The 21,256-nt window shown below is 36.2% G+C and overlaps 1 protein-coding gene across 1 annotated transcript in view; it reads right to left on the bottom strand.

Moving 5' to 3' along the window:
- The window catches only part of DPYD (dihydropyrimidine dehydrogenase), a 369,420-nt gene that overhangs the window by 176,368 nt on the left and 171,796 nt on the right, over nucleotides 1–21,256 (bottom strand). Inside the window, exon 4 of the mRNA XM_065885362.1 lies at nucleotides 1,060–1,147. Coding sequence (XP_065741434.1) covers nucleotides 1,060–1,147 — 88 coding nt within the window. The remainder of the gene's footprint in view (nucleotides 1–1,059; nucleotides 1,148–21,256) is intronic.

Raw genomic sequence — 21,256 nt, forward strand, 5'->3', positions numbered from 1 at the left:
ATGATCTTTATATATTAAAAGGTACCTGGTAGTTGAAGGGGCACTTTACTGGATTTTTGCAGCATTTTAGAACATAAGTTTTAAACCCTGTGAAAGGAAGGATTCGCTACATCCTTATGAGAAGATTACTTCAGCTTTTGCTCAGTTAAAAGATAAGATACTTGGCTAAGAGCTTGTAATGCTCCTTTCACAAACAAAAGATACTATTAATTAATTATTCAATCAATAAACCATTCTCCTAGTGAATAAAAATTAGGCTTAGCCTTACATTGACTTAAAAAAAAAACAAAAACTGAAAGATCAAAATTCCTTTTTTTTCTACTCATGCCCATAAAAGTCTGTTTTCTATTTTTTAATTGTTGGGGGGTTTTTGGTTACAACTCTATCAGTCTCTATGAATTATTCCAAATCTTAAACAAATTCCCTTGATTTGTTTCAGTGTGCCAGAGTTAATACCAAAGCACATTTTAAAACAAAGATACGGACTTCCCTGGGGGCGCAGTGGTTGAGAGTCCGCCTGCCGATGCAGGGGACACGGGTTCGTGCCCCGGTCCGGGAAGATCCCACATGCCGCGGAGCGGTTAGGCCCATGAGCCATGGCCGCTTAGCCTGTGCGTCCAGAGCCTGTGCTCCGCAGTGGGAGAGGCCACAACAGTGAGAGGCCCGCGTACCGCAAAAAACAAAAACACAAAGATACTTCACAAATTTGATTGTGTTCAGATAATCAATGACATTCCTATCTATAAGCATTTAGCAAGCCTAAGCTAGAGTAAATCAATTCAGTGAATGCTTTGTATTAAAAAATTACTAATTTCAACACAAACTAATTTTTAAGACAATAAACAGTGAATACGCATTTCACAATAATCATATCACAAACTGGGAGAGACTAATTAATAAAATGTGCCACATTTTCACAGGCCTATAGAAATCATATTTTTAATACTTTAACCCAATTTACTAAGACAAGCTTTATGCTTTAATCATGGTCATAATAGATAGAGAACAAGATCAAAGGCTGTTATTAATTTTCATTTGCAGAACTGAATCCAAATTTACCTTGTTTGAGATACTTGTGATGAACGATTTAATATCTAGATTAGTTGGACAGCTCTTCTGACAGGGGGCATCTGCACATTTCAGGCATCTAGGGAAAAAAATAACTGAATTAAAGAAACTATAAAGTAAGTGAGATAATATTCTATATATTCTCTACCCTATACCCATTCAGAGTCAGTGTCTATTAAGAACAAATAAAATTGTACTATTTTTAGATACAAAAAATTTTTAAGCAATAAACATAGAGTACTTGTGTTTCACTTTTGTGAAACTTGTGTTTCACTTGTGTTTCACAAACACTTTTGTGTTTCACCTCCTAAGGTGTATGAAATGGCACCACTGAGGCTAATAACTGCCCTTTCTCTTGGTGTTCCTCCTAGAGTTTAAGAAGATCATACTTATTTAAGATACATCATTCATCCATCCATTTACTAAATCAGTCTTACTTGGATCCCTCACGACACTGATAATGCTTAGAGAATGGAGTCTTTTATGATAAAAGTTTTGTATGCCTTTTACACCACAATTATACAAACACAAAGGTAAAGTCTCTCTTTTTACCACGTGTAAATTCCTTTCTTCCTCCATTCATCCCTCCCACTTTTCCACTCACCTCTCCTCTCAGCCTTCTTCTTCCCCTGCCATCATCCCTCCCTCCCTCCCTCCCTCCTCCAATTTTCTGATGTCTTTTAACCTACGCATTATTCACATGGCAATTGAGCTTTGCAGTAGATGCCTCAATGCATAGACCAGATCTACCCGCTTTCAGACTGAAGCATTTATTCCTCCAGCTGCTGTGCCCTCACGTGAAGAGAACAGGCTGAAGCAACGTCATGTCCCCTTTCTAGCTGCTGCCAGTTTCCAATCACAGGTCAGTGAGGGGAGGTAGAGGCCCAGTCTCCTTGCCCCCACTTGGGGAATAGGTCTGCAGTGATCTACTGTAGCCTTTATTGTAGCTATGTCTGTCCAATCCTGATTCCTTCACTCTTGTTACAGGTGTGGATCTTCTAATAAACTTCCCACATACTAATCTCATATCAGAATCTGCTTTCTGTGGAAATGACCAGAGACATGTTCAAACTTCAGTGTTCCTAAGAACCACCTGGGAAGCTTGATAAATGTCATAATTTCCACAGAGAAGCCCCTCCTGAGTTTGAGTTATTGGCCTGGGAATCTGCATTTTGGAAAAACCCTTTAAGGTGATTCTGATAAACATGGTTGGAGCCACACAGTGAGAATCACAGTTCTATAATTACTACCTTAGGACTGAAACCACTGGTTAGAACGGTCTTTAATTTGTACATTCATATACGTATTTGTGTATTCATTTGATAAATATTTAATGAGCCCTTGTTACATGGCAGAACCTGGGATATGAGGTTATAAAAGTGATGAACAAGACCACCATGGTCCTGCTCTCATGGAACTTGCAGTTTGGAGGAAGTTCAGACATATAAAAGGTACTTGTAGTAGTCAGTGTGGTCAATGTGAATTTGGGTAAAAACAGCATGCTAAGGGAGCATATAAGAGGAACAGTAGTCCTAGAGGGAGAGAGTCAGGCAAAGCTTATTGGGAACAATAACACTTAAAGGGATGATTGAAGAATGAGTGGGCATTAGGGAAGCAAATGAAGGTGGGATTTGGAGTGCAGGGTCACTCAAGAAAATGACAAAGGATAAAAACAGTACGTGCCATGGCCTGGAGAGAAAAAACATGAGAGGGTAGGTGAACTAATGGAACCTGGTATGGCATAAAGTGAAAGTGGGAGTAGTGAAAAATTAAGCTGGTGATCTGAAATTTAACATATACCATTGTCACATCTGTCAGAAGATGAGAATTCTCTGAGAATTTCACTGAGAATGAGTCCCACGTTGCTCAGTGACAAAGGTCACTAGCTGGCTCATTTTCTATCCACTTCCATGTGTAAAGACGTTGGTTCATTTCCTTTAAGAAAACAATACCGGTCTCCTTGTCATTCTTTTATAAGTCAGAGAGTCCTCTTCATTGTCTGAACCAATTTCTCAGTACCTAATTAATATCTTGTTTTTAAATCTGATCTCTTCTCTCTGGTTTGTGCCCTTAGCCTTCTCTCTAAATTAAATTTTACACAATGAGTACCGAAGGCTTTTCATAATCAATTGTCCTCTCTGAAATACAGTCATTAAACCTCTCCCCTATCATTTCACTAAATGCCATTGTTAGATTCACATTTATAATTTAGTTGAATTCCTATCTTCTTATACTTATGGGGTTTTTTTCCCCTAAAACACTGTCACTGAGTTTAAAAAGAATTTCTTGGAAGTATGATCAGTAGGACAACAATCCAAAAAGAAAACAAAGCATGGTTTATTTGGTCCTTGATGTTGAAACGACGTGATACTTATATGTGTTATCTTCACATGGATAAATATGTTGTACATTAACAGTGGTTTGAAAGGATTTCCTATTATGTGGTAAAGTAAAATAGCTAAAATAAAAATAGCTATAAAATAATATGCAATCTTAAATGTCTTCTGATTTGTAAAAAAGTCATTTTGACAATTTTTTAAATATCTACCACTCCATAAGAATAAAGCAACGGAAATACTTGTTATGATAGATAAAGATATAGATAAATAGATAGAGGATTCTGGTTATCCCTAATGAAGTCACAAGCTTTCGGCTTTTCTTTTTTTTAACACGCAACTTGAATAACAAGGCAATTAAAAAATAAAGTTATAATGTCAGCAGGTATGAATGAGCCAAATTAATTCAAAGTGTATTTTTCTGTTCTTCCAGAGAAATCTTATATTCAACATAAACAGATTCACTTAACAGCACTGACAACACAAGGAGTTTTAGTTGTGGTTATTAAGCCTCTTTACCAAATAATTCTCCTTTTATTATTGAGCTAGTTCACAAATAACAGCTGTTGGAAATGTCAAATGTTAATGAGGCAGGGCAATGGAAACCTGAATTGTAGCATTCTTTTTTTCTTTGGTGCCATGAATATGCCAGAATGGGCAGACTCTGATAATAATACCATCTTGCAATTCTCTAAGCGCTCTGCAGACTAAAGTGCATCAGGCTGCCATTAATCCCACTTATCACTCTGACAGCTCAGTAATTACACTACTGCTATAGCCAGGTAGTCCTATAAAATATCAACCACTGCAGTGGAATGCATACTGGGGAGATGTTTCATTAAACTAGGGGGGGGATTGATCATCAAGTGACATTAGTGTTGACCTATTTTTCTATTTGACAATAAATTATCCTTTGACCATGCCATAATAGATATTACAGAGTGCATTTACTGTACCAAATCAGAAAGGTACTGCATTACAATGATGTAGGCAAATGGTGTAAATAAAATAGCAGAAATGCATGTCAGAATGTATTACCTAAATTGCTTTAAATGATTGATACCATGAAAAATCACAGACACAGTACTTAGGGGAATATGTCAACAATTATTGTAAACCACAGTCCTACATAAATTTTTCATTAGAAGTAACATTTAAGTTACACTTGTTTTTATCCTCAGTCATTTAATTCCCCTTTTATGTTTCAAAGTAACTCTTTTATAGTGCAGTTTATTTTTAAATGCATTGTAAGAGGCGAAAGTTAACACAGATAAACATTTATGTAATATTTTAATCCCCAAATAATTACATTTATACTATGTTAAATTATTTTTAAAGTAATAAAAAGTCTTAATTTTTTACCAATGATGAACTTTTTTTATATTTATATAAAAAATATAATTATATAAAAATATATATATATATTTATATAAACATTTTATATTTAATAGAGAGGACAACTACAGATTTCATTAAAAGCAAAATATACAATCTTTAATAATGTTAATCCTTCATGATTCAACATCACCATAAAAAATGTATGAAAACTTTAGTACCGCTACTTAAAGGACAAAAACTATTAAAGATATATTTTTCCAGGAACTTTCTCTAGGGAAAGAGAGCTATGATTCCTCTCCCCAAATATCAGTGAGGCTGGACAGCTTTTTTTTTTTTTTTTTTTTTTGCAGTACGCGGGCCTCTCACTGCTGTGGCCTCTCCCGTTGCGGAGCACAGGCTCTGGACGCGCCGGCTCAGCGGCCATGGCTCACGGGCCCAGCCACTCCGTGGCATGTGGGATCTTCCCGGACTGGGGCACGAACCCACGTCCCCCGCATCGGCAAGTGGACTTTCAACCACTGCACCACCAGGGAAGCCCAGAGGCTGGCCTGTTTTACTCCACAGTATGACACCAAAAAACATTATAGTGAGCAATGAACTAAAGCATTTCATTCTTCACACATCTGAGAACAGATGCCTGCTTCTTTTATTGTTAAGCATACATAGCAGTTGGAATAGTAACATATGCTTGTTGAAGAATTTTCTAATCCATGAGTTTAAATAATAATTAATTTCTTTCTCAGTTTAAAAAAATCACACAAATCTGTTTGAAAGACTTGAAAACTCACATTGCATTGTCTTTGGGTTTTTTGCTAGACTTTGGTTCAATCAAGTCAGCACTGTTTCATCAGGTTATGTATTATCTATGTTAGCTTATATAATCAAACTGGGCAAGTCAGTATTTACATTAAAAAATTTTAATATTTTCTTAATATTCATGTTTTATTTCCTCAGATCTTTGATATTCAGTACCTTTATTTGGAAAGGTCTAACTACTTCAGGTGTAGCAGTGGGTACAGGATCTAACTTCTCCACCCTATTATAACCAGTGTAAGCAAATATATAGTCTAATATCCTTCCCCAACTTGCCATCATTTCTACTGAAACTGGGCAGAATGGAGTATCAGATTGAATGGAAGGTGTGTGAATCAAGAAATGGAGGTTAGAAGTGTCATACATATATCTGAGTTCCACAGCTTACATCACTTGCACCCAGATTCTGTCATAATAAAAGGACCCAAGAAAGCTGGTTGGCATCTTTAAAGTATGATGAGACTAATCCAATGTTCTGATGCATTAAATATACAAGAGCCATTCTCAGCTTCCAATAATTCTCTCTGCTTCTCTCAGTATTCCATTAACAGCCTTTCCTATATACTTTCTGACTCTGCTTCTCTGATTACACCACAGGTTCTTACTAGCTCAAGGGTATTTGGAACTAACTTTGAATATTCCTAATATGCATCTTGGCCCAGTTTCTACATTCCACTGGGCTGGAAAGCTATGGCAACATCATTTACAATAACTGAACTTTTTTTTTTTTTTTTTTTTTTTTGCGATATGCCGGCCTCCCACTGCTGTGGCCTCTCCCGTCGCGGAGCACAGGCTCCGGACGCGCAGGCTCAGCGGCCATGGCTCACGGGCCCAGCCGCTCCACGGCATGTGGGATCTTCCTGGACCAGGGCACGAACCCATGTCCCCTGCATCAGCAGGCGGACTCTCAACCACTGTGCCACCAGGAAAGCCCTAACTGAATTTTTTTATCCTGTGCACCATTCTGCCTTTTAACCCCACCAACGATGTTCATGTTTTAAGGCTTTTAATATTTATTTGATTTTATAGGTTAACAACAAAACAATTTTCAAGTAAAGATATTTATCCACTAGAAATTTCCATTCACATGTGGGTGCTCCAAGACAGTTCAAAAGAAGGAAAATTTAGGGCTTCCCTGGTGGCGCAGTGTTTTAGAGTCCGCCTGCCGATGCAGGGGACGCGGGTTTGTGCCCCGGTCCGGGAGGATCGTACATGCAGCAGAGCGGCTGGGCCCGTGAGCCATGGCCGCTGAGCTTGTGTGTCCGGAGCCTGTGCTCCGCAACGGGAGAGGCCACAACAGTGAGAGGCCCGCGTACCGAAAAAAAAAAAAAAGAAGCAAAATTTAGAACAGTACACAATTCACACAATCAATGCTCAAAACATTTTGTTGGATGATCATGAATCTAGGAATATAACATAGTTAAGAACTTTTCTACAATATTTCTATAGTCTGTGTCAGAAAATTGTTTTGTCTCAAATACTAATAGCTAAAAATGTGCGTTTTACACTTTTTGCATATTTTGAGTTAAATGAAGGAACTTAAAGTTAAAATTAATACTCATTTTTGATCTTCATATATAAGTGATTCTTAAAAATTAATAAGATCACTTTTATCTCCACTTCATAGATGAGAATATTGAGCCTCTGTAAATCTCCCAGAAGCATAATGAAACCAGTGGCCAAGGCAGCTGAAGGAACTACTGGAACATATTTACCATCTTACACCCATCTAGCCCATTCAGGTATGAAGACAACTCAAAATTTTAAAAGGTGATGTTTTACTGACCTCATCTCTTGACAACACTAGTGCCTCCTTCCCAGAGTAATTTGAAGACTGAGAAAAAAGCAGTTGAGAAGTCACAGCTAGAAAAAGGCTATAGTATCCTCTCTCCTAGAGTCCAATTTTAGTTTAAGGAAAAAAAAAAAAAAGTGGAAGGTAGTCTTAACCATCTCCTCAAGAGGCTTCTCAAGTCAAGATGAAAACATTAGAGTTTTATGATATTACACAGTTTCGAAGGCTAATTCAATTACAGCTTTAAACAGCTTTAGCTGTAGCCACTTCTATTGGAAAGATACTTTTTGAGCATAGTCTTATTTTTGAAAAAACTGTGTGTGCTACAGAAACCTCAACAGCCTAAGAAGCCATAAATTTGCATACATCTTGTCCTGCAAGCAAATAAAACACTTCCATAAGACTTTAGTACATATTACCTCCTGAAAATTTTTAAGCAAACATACCGTCCTATTTTACTACACAAAGAGAGTATCATCATGAGTATCTGAAGAATGCTGCTCTTAAACTTAGATTTTTCTCTTTCTTATGAGAGCCAATGGGACTTTAAGTTTTTGTTGTACAGAGGTGGAACAAGAAGAATGTGATGGAATCTGTATATATTATAAACTGCAAGAAGTCGTTGAAAGAAAATAAACACACATCATGCATATATGCATAAGACAGAAATAATTAGGTATGAAAAGAGAACCAAGTATGATTAAAGGAAGTGGGGTCAGTCCTTAAGGCTTTCAGAATCTACTGGGGCTTTAAGATACTAGAAACAGCAGTTTTAAATAATAAGCCAAGATTTCAATACCAATACCAAAATCTAAAGAAAATAGGTTTATTTGCCAAATGTAGGTTACAGCAGTGAAGGAAGAGTGCCCCCATTTCCAATTTCTCTCTACTATAAATTTATTTGAAGGGTACAAGATCATGACTTACAAATTGAATTGTTGAAATGGAATAAAAAATGTTATTATATTGTAACTATTACAAGTAATTGGGAACTTCCCTGGTGGTCGAGGGGTTAAGACTCTGTGATGCCAATGCAGGGGTCATGGGTTCAATCCCCAGTCAGCGAACTAAAATCACACATGCCACATGGCGCAGCCAAAAAAAAAAAAGTAAGTATTACACATTCACAAGTTTTAAAAACATGTCAGTAACACAGAAACACTTAAGGTCAATGAATACAGAAAAAATCAAAGTATTTCTTAAATGTTTTTTTCTGCCAAGTAGATATCTAGGCCCTAAAACCTATGATATAGTTTTATCCCTGTCATTTGCAGCTACAACAGAGGTATACTTTGATCAAGAAAACCAGAGATACTAATAGATAAAAGTCCTGCTTTATGTCCTGGAGGGATGGTCCGCTTGGCAACACTCTTAGGAAACCTTTTTTTTTTTTTTTTTTTTTTGCGGTCCGCGGGCCTCTCACTGCTGTGGCCTCTCCCGTTGCAGAGCACAGGCTCTGGACGCACAGGCCCAGCGGCCATGGCTCACAGGCCCAGCCACTCCATGGCACGTGGGATCCTCCCAGACCAGGGCACGAACCCGTGTCCCCTGCATCGGCAGGCGGACTCTCAACCACTGCGCCACCAGGGAAGCCCAGGAAACCATTTTTTAATCCACCTTAAAGATGGTGGGGATTGAGAGTATTTAAAGGGATTGACGAAGATGGCCAGATTCGAGAAGATAAAGAGATTCCTCTCTCTTGCAGTAATGAGAGGGTGATAAGCCATGTAGCTGGATAGGGTTACTTGTGAGACTTGGTTATACTAAATATAGGCAGCATAAACAAGCCAGATTATACATAGCGTATAGGTATGATATATAGAGCGTGTGTGTACACACACCCAGACTTATGTGTACACTAATATTAATTACTAAGTGCTCAAATGTGCTTGCTTGTCCAAAGCCTTTAAATGTATTACCTCAGAAAGCATAGCATAGAGGTTAAGAGAACAAGCTCTGGATCTTGATTGCCCATATTTAATTCTTGACTTCACTGTACTGGTGTTAAGACTTCAGGCAAATGACCTAACCTCTCTGGGGATCAGTTTTCTCATATGAAAATGGAGGTAATAATTTGTACTTCAGAGGTTTGTTGTGAGAATGTTTAAATATTATACACCTACACCAAATAGTATGTACTTCTTTAGTTACTTAACAGGCATTCTCTATAACTCTCAAAATGCTCTGAAAAGTTATGCATTGCTTTCTCTCCTTTAATGTGAAAGGGGTCAGTGAAGAGTCACAGTATAATGTTTTACAGTTATTTACATACATTAAACGTAGTGGATATCTGACAAACATAAATATATGCTTTAAATCTTCATTTTCTCCTTATGGGATTTCAGAAGTAGGAAAAAGTATTTATACTTCAGGAAAATCAGAGAAGCCTTCTCGAACAAAGATACTTATGCTGGAGACTGAAGAACAAGTAGGATTTTACTATGGACCAATGAGTCTACTAGAGCTTGATACTGACAGCAAGTTATGGATGCATATGTGGTTTCTCCGTATTCCACACAGCAGCTACTACACCATGTACATTTTACCTGCCCAATAATATAGGAGGAATGAACGAATAAAAGGAATGAGAGGAAAAGAAATTCTGTTGCCTAATGTAATTCATTAAAAAAAAAAGATTATGGGTTCATCCAGGGCAGAGACTACATAACCCATCTTTGGTTCTCAGTATTACTCACAAATGTTTATGGAAAATTCCTGTCAGTGCACTTCTTCAGGAATTAAATGGCTAAAATACATGTCAATCTCATTAGTGACCCAAAGTCATTTATACAGCATCCTTTCCTCATGAGGTTTCTGGTTGTTTCTTCATGCTAATAGTATGAGGCAAACATATTCTTCTCCCAAAAATCAGTTAAATTAAAGATGATAGGTTAGGCAACTCAGTATACTGTGAAGTTTGTGCTTTTGAAAAATGGATATATCCTAACTAAAAATGTAAACTGATCTTTATTATGGATGTATAGTTGACTAAGTAACTAACAAAAGCAATTAGCAAATATGAGAATCCATGTGATGAAAGAGGCTTTCCTTCATTCCTGCTCCACACGTTATCTCCTAGTACTTCTGTATTTTCAATGCCTGTATAAGGCATATTTCTCCCTTCCCCTTTTCAACTGCTGCCACCTGGTGAGATGGTGACAAAGTATTTCTTACCCTCCAGGGTAGGGTAGCACTTTGTCCTGACAAAATATGCTATCTATGCACAAATAAAATATTTCCTTAGGTAACTGTTTGCAAATAAGAAAATACCTATATTTTACATACCATTTTAATTTGAATACATGTGACGACATACATCCATAATAAAGATCAGTTACACGTTTAGTTAGCATGTGGTCGTTTTCAAAAACCCAAGATTCACAATACATTTTATAGTCTAGCCTACCATTTTTAACTACAACAAGCCATATGTAATTATTTTTCAAACCAGTATATTGCTGATCAGCACAATTGTGGTTCCCCTCACATTCTAGACATCTGTTACATGATGCTCAATACACTTTTGATCCTTTACAGACCTTAGGGAGAACTAGGTGACAGTACTGACAGTTTTTATTATAGCTTTCCTCCTACTCAATAATCTTGTTTCACCTGGACTGTTTCCCCAGTAGTGTCATAAACTCTTTGATTTATACTGAGAATCCTTTCAGGCTTCTTAGAAAGAAGAAATTATTTTTCGTAGCATGTCCATATGCTGTGCAAATTATATTTTCAAACTTCGTGACACCTGTTGTATGTTTATCTTAATGCCAATGAAGCCCCTTTAGGAAGGGCAACCCAAAAAGGTAATTTATATTAGTCATAGATGCTCTAAAAGCAAAATTTTCAGCAAATGTCAAAACTGAAAAAGCTTTATATTTTATGACTTTTTTCAGGCAATTTCAGAAAAAATATAATAATAATAGTAATATTGACAGATCTTGATTTCTAATAAACATGTAAAAGAGAAACTACAACTCCTAGATATGTGGGATATATTGATCATGAAAAAAAAGAACATTTGTGTAAATGTGTAAACCTACTTAAGTGCATGGAGACTAAGATTTAGGATAGATTTTACTTTCTACAATGTTATATTATTTGAATTTTTTGCAATGTGTAAATAAAACATGTAATATAAAAATTTTTTAAAAAGACTTAGATGTTGTTTGGCAACTAAAATCACATTATTTTGTGTAATTTTCATTTTGGTCATTTGAATTGACAAGGCCAAAGACAACCTACGATGCTCCCATATCCTCTTTAAGTTTTACAAGGGGCTAGTTGAAGGTTTTAATAGGAAGACCACAATGAAGTATACTTCTGAGTAGCTGGTGGTTCACAAAGCTAACAGAACAAAGGGTCAGGTCTGGCCAAAAAAAAAGAGTGAGTGAGTGACCTCACAAGTGCTGGAGGGAGTCATTAATTAAGTTAAAACAACATCTGAATAAAATACTTGGCCTTAAAATTATAAGACAGTATTTGCCAATAATAGTATTTAAATTTATCCAAATCTCAGCTATCTAAGTGCAGCAGGAATGTAGGAATACATTTATTAAAAAGCCACCATGTTCTAAGTTCTGTGCCGGCGAAGGAGAGAATTTACTGAAACTTACTTGGAAGACGTTGACTCAAAAATATACTGGACTTACTTCATGTAATAGAGATTTTTGTTCAGTTTTTTTTTTTTCTTTGTAAGTGCAACAGTGATTGCAATACTTTAGGTGCTGAAAGAACAGATTTGGAGAGCAAATGCCATATCTGAATTTTCTTCCTGTTGGAACTAGTATTCAGTTTCAAGTGTGGAGCCCACACAAATTTATCTGAAAGTTTTATTTCATAAAAATAATGTCACTCCTCCTTTTTTAAAAGTAAAAGTTTTTAAACACACTTTAAATTAAATTTAAATATTCATTCCTTTTACTTAATTAAATCTATGTTGATTACCCCAAGTAAAAGAAAACTGTATTCAGCACAAATTTTTTCAAGTGTTTTACACAATCCTGGTGATCTTTTTAAAAACCTGTATCCGATCATGACATTCTCCTGTGTAAAGGGAAAACTGGCATATAATGACCTTTGAACTTGGCCCCTGTCTATTGCACTCCTCCAGCTCCAGCTGCAACACCTGCCCCACTCTAGAACTCTGCAGTTCTGTGAACAGGTCAAGTCATTTTTCAGCCTCTATCTATTCCAACAGGCTCGTCCCTTGCCTGAAGAGCCGCACTTCAAACCTGCTGCAGAATTCATCTCAGCTGTCTCTCATGAAGCCCCCTGGTTCTTACCATTCTGATCTCCCAGAGCACCCTGTGGATTTCTTTATCAAAGTAATTAACACATTGGACTATAACAGTTGATTTTCTGGTTTCTCTACTATTTCCTCCTCCAGTGAGAAAATGGTTGGGTCCCTTGTCTTTGTTGTTGGTCTGCTTGAAAATAGATTCATTTTAACGTAGCTGAAAAAGACAACCAGAACTTTGGGTATATGCCAGTTATTGTTGTTAATGTTTGGGAAAAATTATTTTATTTTAATAATTGACTTTCAAACTTATGTAAATAACATACACTTACAGTGAAAAATATTTATATTTGGTTTAATTTATTTAATAAATACTTGTGTAGAAGTTGCTATATGCTAGTACTATTGTATGTGTTTTATAAATATTAACTCATTTAATCTTCATAACCACTCAGTGAGGTAGACATAAATATTAACTCACTATATCTTTATAAGAACCTGATAAGGTAGATACTGTTGTTATTCTCATTTTAAAGATAGTAAGGCACAAAATTTTCTTCTCTGATTTAGATTTGAAATATTTTATTGCTTATTTCTGTGATCCTGGTGATTATTAAGTTAATAGACATTTCCTAAAGTCCTGGGGTTCCCAATTTTCTCTTCTACTTCATTCTAAAATCATAATAGTGTATGGTGATGTCAGGGTTTGCCTCACAGGTTGTGAAAGCTGAATTCAGGACTATTATCCAGGTGTGACTTTCTCCAAAGTCCAGTCTGTAGGTATCATCATTTCATTTCTGCAGTATTTCTCATAATGATAGCCAGGAGCCCCAGAGAACTTGAGAAAGTTTCTGATATAGTATAAGAAAACCATATATGTTATAGTCATTATTATATAATATATGCCATATATGGCTGGCTTCAAATGCAATCTAACAAAATTCCTCATTTGCTTTACAAGGTACCCAGCAATAACACTTAGAGATCATGTTATTCTTTACAAAGCTTTTTCTTATATGTAAATTACCTACAGAAATCACTAAGATCAATCTTTTCAGTAGAAATACCAGATAGACAAAATAAAAGCAATTAGAAACATCCTACAGATACAACTATGAGTCAAAATAGATAAACTAAAAATATATTCAACATCTGTAATCATGACCAGCCTAAAATAATGTCACTATAATTATAACATTTGGAACATTATATATTGTGGCAAAAAAATAATTAAGACCAAAATTGTTCTGTTAAAGATGTTATCCAGACCACTATTACTTCCCACTAGGGTTTGTGTGAAGTGACTTAGACACTATTTCAGTACTTGGGAGTTTAATGCCTAAGAGTCAATGCTGACGTCGCACATGAAGAATATGCAGAAATTTCAGGAAATTAATGAATATGAGAGAAAAACAGATAAGAATATAAATGTTTAATCTTCTTAATTTAATTCATATCTTAAGGTGGACCAAGATTTCAGGTAATAGCACTGCTTGGAAATGAACTGTTATGATGGTCTGATCATTATCAGAATATTTTGAAAAAAATTAGCCTAGAAGCCAAAGGACACAATGTTCAGAAATAACATCTTGAACATTGTCATGAAAACTAGCTGCCTGCAGCTAAATATTATTTAAACTCTAAAAACAGCAAAATAAAAAGCTAAGGGCACATCATATATATTTTTATAAAACTGGAAAATTCCATTGACTACGCTTCTAGTGAAATGCATTATAATACTGACAGTGCTGTCACAGTTTGTCACAAGTACCATTAAATTTAAGAAATTTAAATGAAGAATTTGAGTGGAAGTAATATAACTTATATATGTTTGTGGTCTATGGAAACTTAACATATCATTTCCTTTGTTTTTTCATTCATTTCCTTCCCTCCCTTTTTTCTCAATCAACAGATATCTATAGAGCACTTTTTACTTGCTGAGGATTACTGCTGCATTCTGGAGTAAACAAGATGAGAAAGCCTTGGGTTCTGCCCTCAAGAAGCTCACAGTGGAGAAGTCAGACAAATAAATACACATTCTCAAATGATGCGAAGGTGTGGCAATGGAAAGATGAGGGATGTACATACTTGCCCAATCTGTCCCCTCCTCTTTCTTAGTATAATGCTAAGGACACAATGAACAGATTTGTTTCTCTAGGATGTGTGTGTGTGTGTGTGTGTGTGTGTGTGTGTGTGTCTACGTGTGTATAGGTGTGTCCCTGTGGATAGGCCAAGTAATACAGGGCTTGAGGAAGATAGAAAAGGTGAGGAACTGGAAGTATTTGCTACTATCTACTGAAAGTAGCATAGAGCTCTCTGCCCAATTACTTTTAGATTCACCTCAATCACAAACACATCATCTCTTTCAAATGATCTCTCTTCTTTTACCCACACACCAGCCAGTAGGTACTCATCACAACACAATACCATAAGAGACAATATAGTTTGATGGATTCTGGACTTAAATCCAGCTCTATCACTTACTAGCTTTGTGATCTTAGAAAAGTTACTTAAATACTTTGTGCCCCCAGCTTCCTCATCTAACTTGCTAATTATAGGCTAGACACCATACAACTATAGGGAGGACTGCATAAATTAATACATGTAAAACGCTTAATGTCTGCCACATAATAAATGCTCAATGATGTAAATCACCGTTGTAAATCATTATTGCCTAGGAACAATGGAGAATGCAATGGAATAAATGAGCACTGTTTTTCCACAGCTAATGGGAAGCGCAATGTTAAGATGAAACTGTAAAATAATGACTACCACACAGGTTACTGTGAAAACCAAGTAAGATAATTATGAAGAAGACCAACAACAATGTTGCTTAATAAATGATAAGTAGAAAACATTTAAAAGAATATCTTCCAAGCCACTTCAAGGGAGTTTGTGGAATACAGAAGTGAAGTGGTATCATACTGAATAAAAATAGAATGTGTAACCATGACAGATTATATGAAATAAAATATGTAAGATGTGTTATGTGCATCCATAAGGTTTATAATGAAAACAGCAGCCACACCCCAAAGCCAAAAATAAACTGATCTCTACAGATACCCTACGAGCATGATGGGTCAAACTTAGAAATGACTTGGCAATCATTACCTCATTTCTCCAAATGATCTCTTCTTTAGCTCACTAGTAATAGTTTTAATGAGACTGTGTTAGTAACCAATTCTGTATTTGGGTAGTTAGTGTAGGCAAATTTATATGTTACCAATGAAAAGAGGTACTGGAGCCTAGGGTAGTGACAGTAGGCAGGGAGGCAAATGAATTTTGCTTTGTCAAGGGAAGTACCTCTGATAGAGTATAATTTTTTTGCCTCTTTTATTTCCCACATCTAGAATGGATATTTTTCCAATACATGAACACATTTCATATGATGGGAAACCTAAATTTTCTACTTTAAACAGAAAGAGAAGGAAGAGAAACTTATTTTCAAAAATATTTTTAGAGAATAATTTTTCTTATGTACTACCTTTTAATTCAAGCTGTGAAATGTCCCACCTATTCCCTTCTTGATATTTTTTTAAGGTGAACTTTTCAGAACAATCCCACGGAGAGGAAATTGCTTTACAAGCTAGGAAGATATGAATCTGTTCTCCCAGTAGAGTGAGTGCATAAATCCTTTTTTATTGAAGAGGTGTTGGTAAAGTTCTATATATAAGACGACAGTACAGTATTGATTTTGGTAATGCTGATACAAAAGCAATATTTTTATTTAAACATGCCATATTCTTTCCATTTTCCTGCCTTTGCTCTTACTTTTCCCTCAATATAAAATGGATGACTCCTCACTCATATTCCTCGTCTGGCAAATTCTTGGGCACCCTTCAGGATGCAGAATAGGTATCATCTCCTCTTGAGAAGGCTTCCTCAATTACCTCCTTTCCCTCCTTAAAGGTTATTCATTTACTTCATATTCCCACATTTTTCACACTATAATTATTTTTTAAACTAACTATATCCCCAAATAGTTGATAGGTTTCAGGGGACATTCATTCATTCGAAAAATATTGATGGAGCATCCGTTAGGAATAAGGTCATGAGAAAATAATGGCTAAAAAAACAGACACAGTTCCTTTCTGTAGCTTAGGGTTAAACAAACAAACATTTCACTGAAGATGAAGAAGGATTATAATATCATAGAGAGGTGGGATCAGGGGATCAGGAAAGTCTTCCTGCCATCTCAAGGATGAGTAGGAGTTACCCCAAGCGAGGAGAGGAAGGGACAAAGGAAACGTGCAAATGCTGTGAGATGGCAGGAGGCTCAGAGGGTGGAGGTTTTGAAGGAAGATGCTGGTGCCTAGAACAGGAAGTGAGCAGGAGGGTGACTAACAAGGGCTGGGAGACTTCAGATTTATTCTGGGACTTCCATCAGATAGCCATACCAGGGGCTCAAAAAATGTTTGCTGAATAAATAAATGAATAAAAATAGTAATAAAAAGAAGACTATGCACTTGCTTGGTTCTTGAGGGCTTATATTATTTCTATCTTGAGAAAATTAAAATTTTTACAAGGTAATTTACTTCACATTACTATAAATAGGAATGAATATGTTTGCCTTAGCAAGACTTTCCCCTTTTCATATATTTAAAAGTAATTTAGAGAGCTATAATTCAGATTAAAATACAGTATTTATGATGCAGCTAACTTGAAAAATAGGCATCTTAAATACATCTGCTTCCAGAGGAAATATTTATAATATTTACAAAGTTTCTCTGTGGATTCCAAGAAGATGAAATTGTACAACCTCTTTAGGAGAAAAATTATCATTTTCCACATAGCCTTACCAAATGAATGCCCCCAAAGGCAGCTTGGTACTAACCATTTCTTTTGTCTGCACTACTGAATTCCCATAATATACACTACCCAAGAAAAAGGAACACCTGCCCCTGACTGATCATCTCATTGCAGACATTTCCCAACATGAAGTGATTCAGTCATGAGGCAAAGACACCTAAAAATAAACTCTCAGGGGAAGACAAATTCAAGAATCTAATCCACAATTGTCCTCTGCATTGAAAGAGCACTGGACAAAGAGTGACTTCTGGCTCCTATGCTGTTATGAACAAATTATATAACCCTGATCACATCATTTAACCTGATCAGGCCTCAGTTTTCTCATCTTAAAGGTATGGGTGTATGATGAAGTGGTCTCTAAGTGCCTTCTAACATAAAAGGGCCATGGTCTGATGTCCTCTTCACATGTTTCTCAAATGTTATGGGACTAGGAGAGTAAAATTCTTAAGAAAAAGTATAAACACCATTGAGTTTTCAGTTTGGGGAGTCAATAAAAGATCACCAAAATTTTAAACTCTAATTTTCTTTAAATGAGAGAAATGAACCTTTTAATAAATGAAACATAGTTTGAACCCAATAGTGAGACCTGTCCTAAAATTTCATTAGTGACATGGAAACGCTTATTTTAAAAGTAATGTGAAGAACATGAAAGAAACCCAACCCACAGTAATAAAAATGGTAAAATATTTGACAACCTTGATCTGGTCCAAAATGTTCAGCTACATTAAGTGATGAGGATATAGAACGTTTCCAATTCCTCCACCCTGTTATTTCTTGGCAGTCTGACTTAATTTGGGATTTAAAAAGTCCTTAAAAAAGGTATTTAATTCCATTTTTAAGTGTTAGGAACTGACCGCCTCTACCTGAAGTTCCCATTTATTTTTATCTTCATCATGCCATTTTTTTTTTTTTTTTTTTGCGGTATGCGGGCCTCTCACTGTTGTGTCCTCTCCCGTTGCAGAGCACAGGCTCCGGACACGCAGGCTCAGCGGCCATGGCTCACGGGCCCAGCCGCTCCGCGGCATGTGGGATCTTCCCGGACCGGGGCACGAATCCGTGTCCCGTGCATTGGCAGGTGGACTCTCAACCACTGCGCCACCAGGGAAGCCCCATCATGCCATTTTAGTCTCCTGCACAGGAGAGGTCAAGCTCCTTTCTAGAAAGTGTATCCAAAGAAAACAGTTTGGGGCCGGAAAATATGGGCTTATATCCTGTCACTGCTACTTGAAGGCTGTGGGGCTTGGGTAAGCCACCTAATCTTTCTATGCCTACCTTTTCCCATCTGGAAAATGAGATAATACTTACCTTAGAATCATGAGAATTTAATAATGTACATGAAGGGCTGAAGCCCAAGTAGCTATTCAAAACAGACATGGATTCACTTACACATTCTGTTTGCTGGTGTTCATACTCATCCCACCAACACCTTACCTGGAGCATGTCTCTCGGGGACTAAGTCATTTGACCTGTATTTTGTTTACTTGCTGCCCAAGCTATAAGCCAGAATTACTGAATCCCACAGATATACACCTTTTGCTGGGTTGGTATTCAGAAATATTTCACTAACTTTCCTAAGGCCCTAAAACTCCAAAGATCTGTTGACTACTCATTAGGTCAGATTTTTTATTTCTGTCATCCTGTCTCTCTCCGTCTCTAGTCTACACTTCTTAAAATTGCTAAAATCCTGAATTTTGAGTCTTCACTGCCAAATTGCCTTTTAATATTATGCTTATCTCTTCTTCGATAATCCAACAGATTTATTCATGTGGCTTCTTATAACCTCACCACTCTCTTTGATATTTCCTTTCCTTCCTAGCCATAAAGTTACATAATAGTGGAAAACAGCATTTGTCTAAATTAACATTGGTATATTTCTCTTAGAAGACAAATAAGAAACTATATTTTTGCTTAATTTTGCATATAAACCACTACATATCATTTTTTTTAAAAAATGGTATTTTGTTTTAGATGAATTTTGTAAGACACACAATTTTTATACTGTATTGCCACCTTCTATAATCTTTTATATATATGTGTATACATATATATTTGTATTAAACTCACATTCCTAAACTGAGAGGCTATTAAGAAAACACATGACTCTAATTTGTTTCAGCAATAACATCATATTTATTTATCAGGCATTTTCTAAGTACCTACCATGTGACAAACACACACCAGGGTTTTAAAAATGAATAGAATGTGATCCATGACTTTACACAATAACCATATTGTTGGGCAGCAAATATTTAAACACCTAATCATGGCTATATATGGTGAGATAAATTAAAAGATAGTACAAAATGCTCCAGAAGCAAAAAGAAAGCAGTGATAAGTTTATAGTGGGGAGAGTCAAGGGAAGTGTTCTTCAGAAAGTGGCATTTAATCAATCTGGTCCTAAAGAACAATGACTGTGACAGAGAGAGAATGAAAGCGGGAGGCGGGGTGGGGCGGTATTAGGTGGAAGAAACAGAATGAGAAAAGGCATGGAACGTAAAACTACATGGTGTGTTCCTGAAAAAGCTGTTCTACAGGAAAGTTAGAGTAACAGGTACCTGAGAAGCAGCAGCTAGAAAAAACTGTCCAGAAATATAGTCTGGATTAGAACTAAGTTTTACTAGTCTTCTAAGAATTTTGGTTAAAATGACATTGTAAAATTATGATTTGAAGTTCATCTTCATTTCAAATAGCCACATGACATTCTCTCTCTCTCAATGCCTCCCCGTCTCCCTCCCTCCATATATACATATGTTAAAAGTGCAGAGGTAACCTAAAGAACAACTGAGATACATCAATGGATAGGAAAAGAAACAAAACCACAGAGTAGCAAGCAGATTGGAAGCAACAGGTCTGATGGGCTCCAGGCCCTGAAGCAAGCATAGAGAGCCTAGAATCAACTCTTTTGATATAACTGAGACCAAAAGTGCCCCACCTGAGATGGGGGACTGGAATACGACTCTCTGCTTAAAATCATGGACCTTTACCAGGTAAGGGATTAGAAAAATACTGAGAGTTGTGCTAATTTGAATAAAGACTCATATAAAGCTTTATGCCAAAGAGAGATAGAAGGAAGCTAACACAGACTTGATTCTAAGACATGGGTCAAGCCACCCCTCATGTGGTTACCACAGATACAACATCAACACAATATTACTATGGGATAACTTCCAGAGCCACCAATAGAAGACATGAGATCCATATCGAGGCAACCATGGAATTATTACATGGGAAGGGAAGAAAAACACATTTCATCAAGAGAAAAACAAGCACAACAATCACTCAATATACACAAACACACAAAATGTATAAAAGCAGACAATGAAAAACTTACGTAAAAGACTGCCAGTAATCAGGAATTGAATTTATTACAAAGTGAAAATACAGAGTAATCTGAAAATTTCAAGATTACTATGTTTATAATCCTCATAATCAAATAAAATAATGGAGTAGAACCTGCTGTATATAGTACAGGGAAATCTACTCAATGCTCTGTGGTGAACTAAATGAGAAGGAAATCCAAAACAGGGGGGATATATGTATACACATAGCTGATTCACTTTGCTGGTACAGCAGAAACTAACACAACATTGTAAAGCAACTATACCCCAATTAAAATAATAAAATAAAGAAATATTTTAAAAATTCAACTGTAAAAAAAATAGTAGTAAATACCATTCCTTAAAAACAAAAGAATAACATATGAAACAAAAACAAGCAGAAATGAAAAAGAAATGGGAGGATATTGAAAATGACCAAATAGAAAAACAGGAAATAGGAAGTTTTGTCGTTGAAATGAAAGTATAATAGATGGGACACATTCTAGAGTGGATGCAGTCAGAGAGAAATTTACTCAATTGTAAT

This window comes from Phocoena phocoena, chromosome 1, assembly GCF_963924675.1.
Source record: "Phocoena phocoena chromosome 1, mPhoPho1.1, whole genome shotgun sequence".
NCBI lineage: Eukaryota > Metazoa > Chordata > Mammalia > Artiodactyla > Phocoenidae > Phocoena > Phocoena phocoena.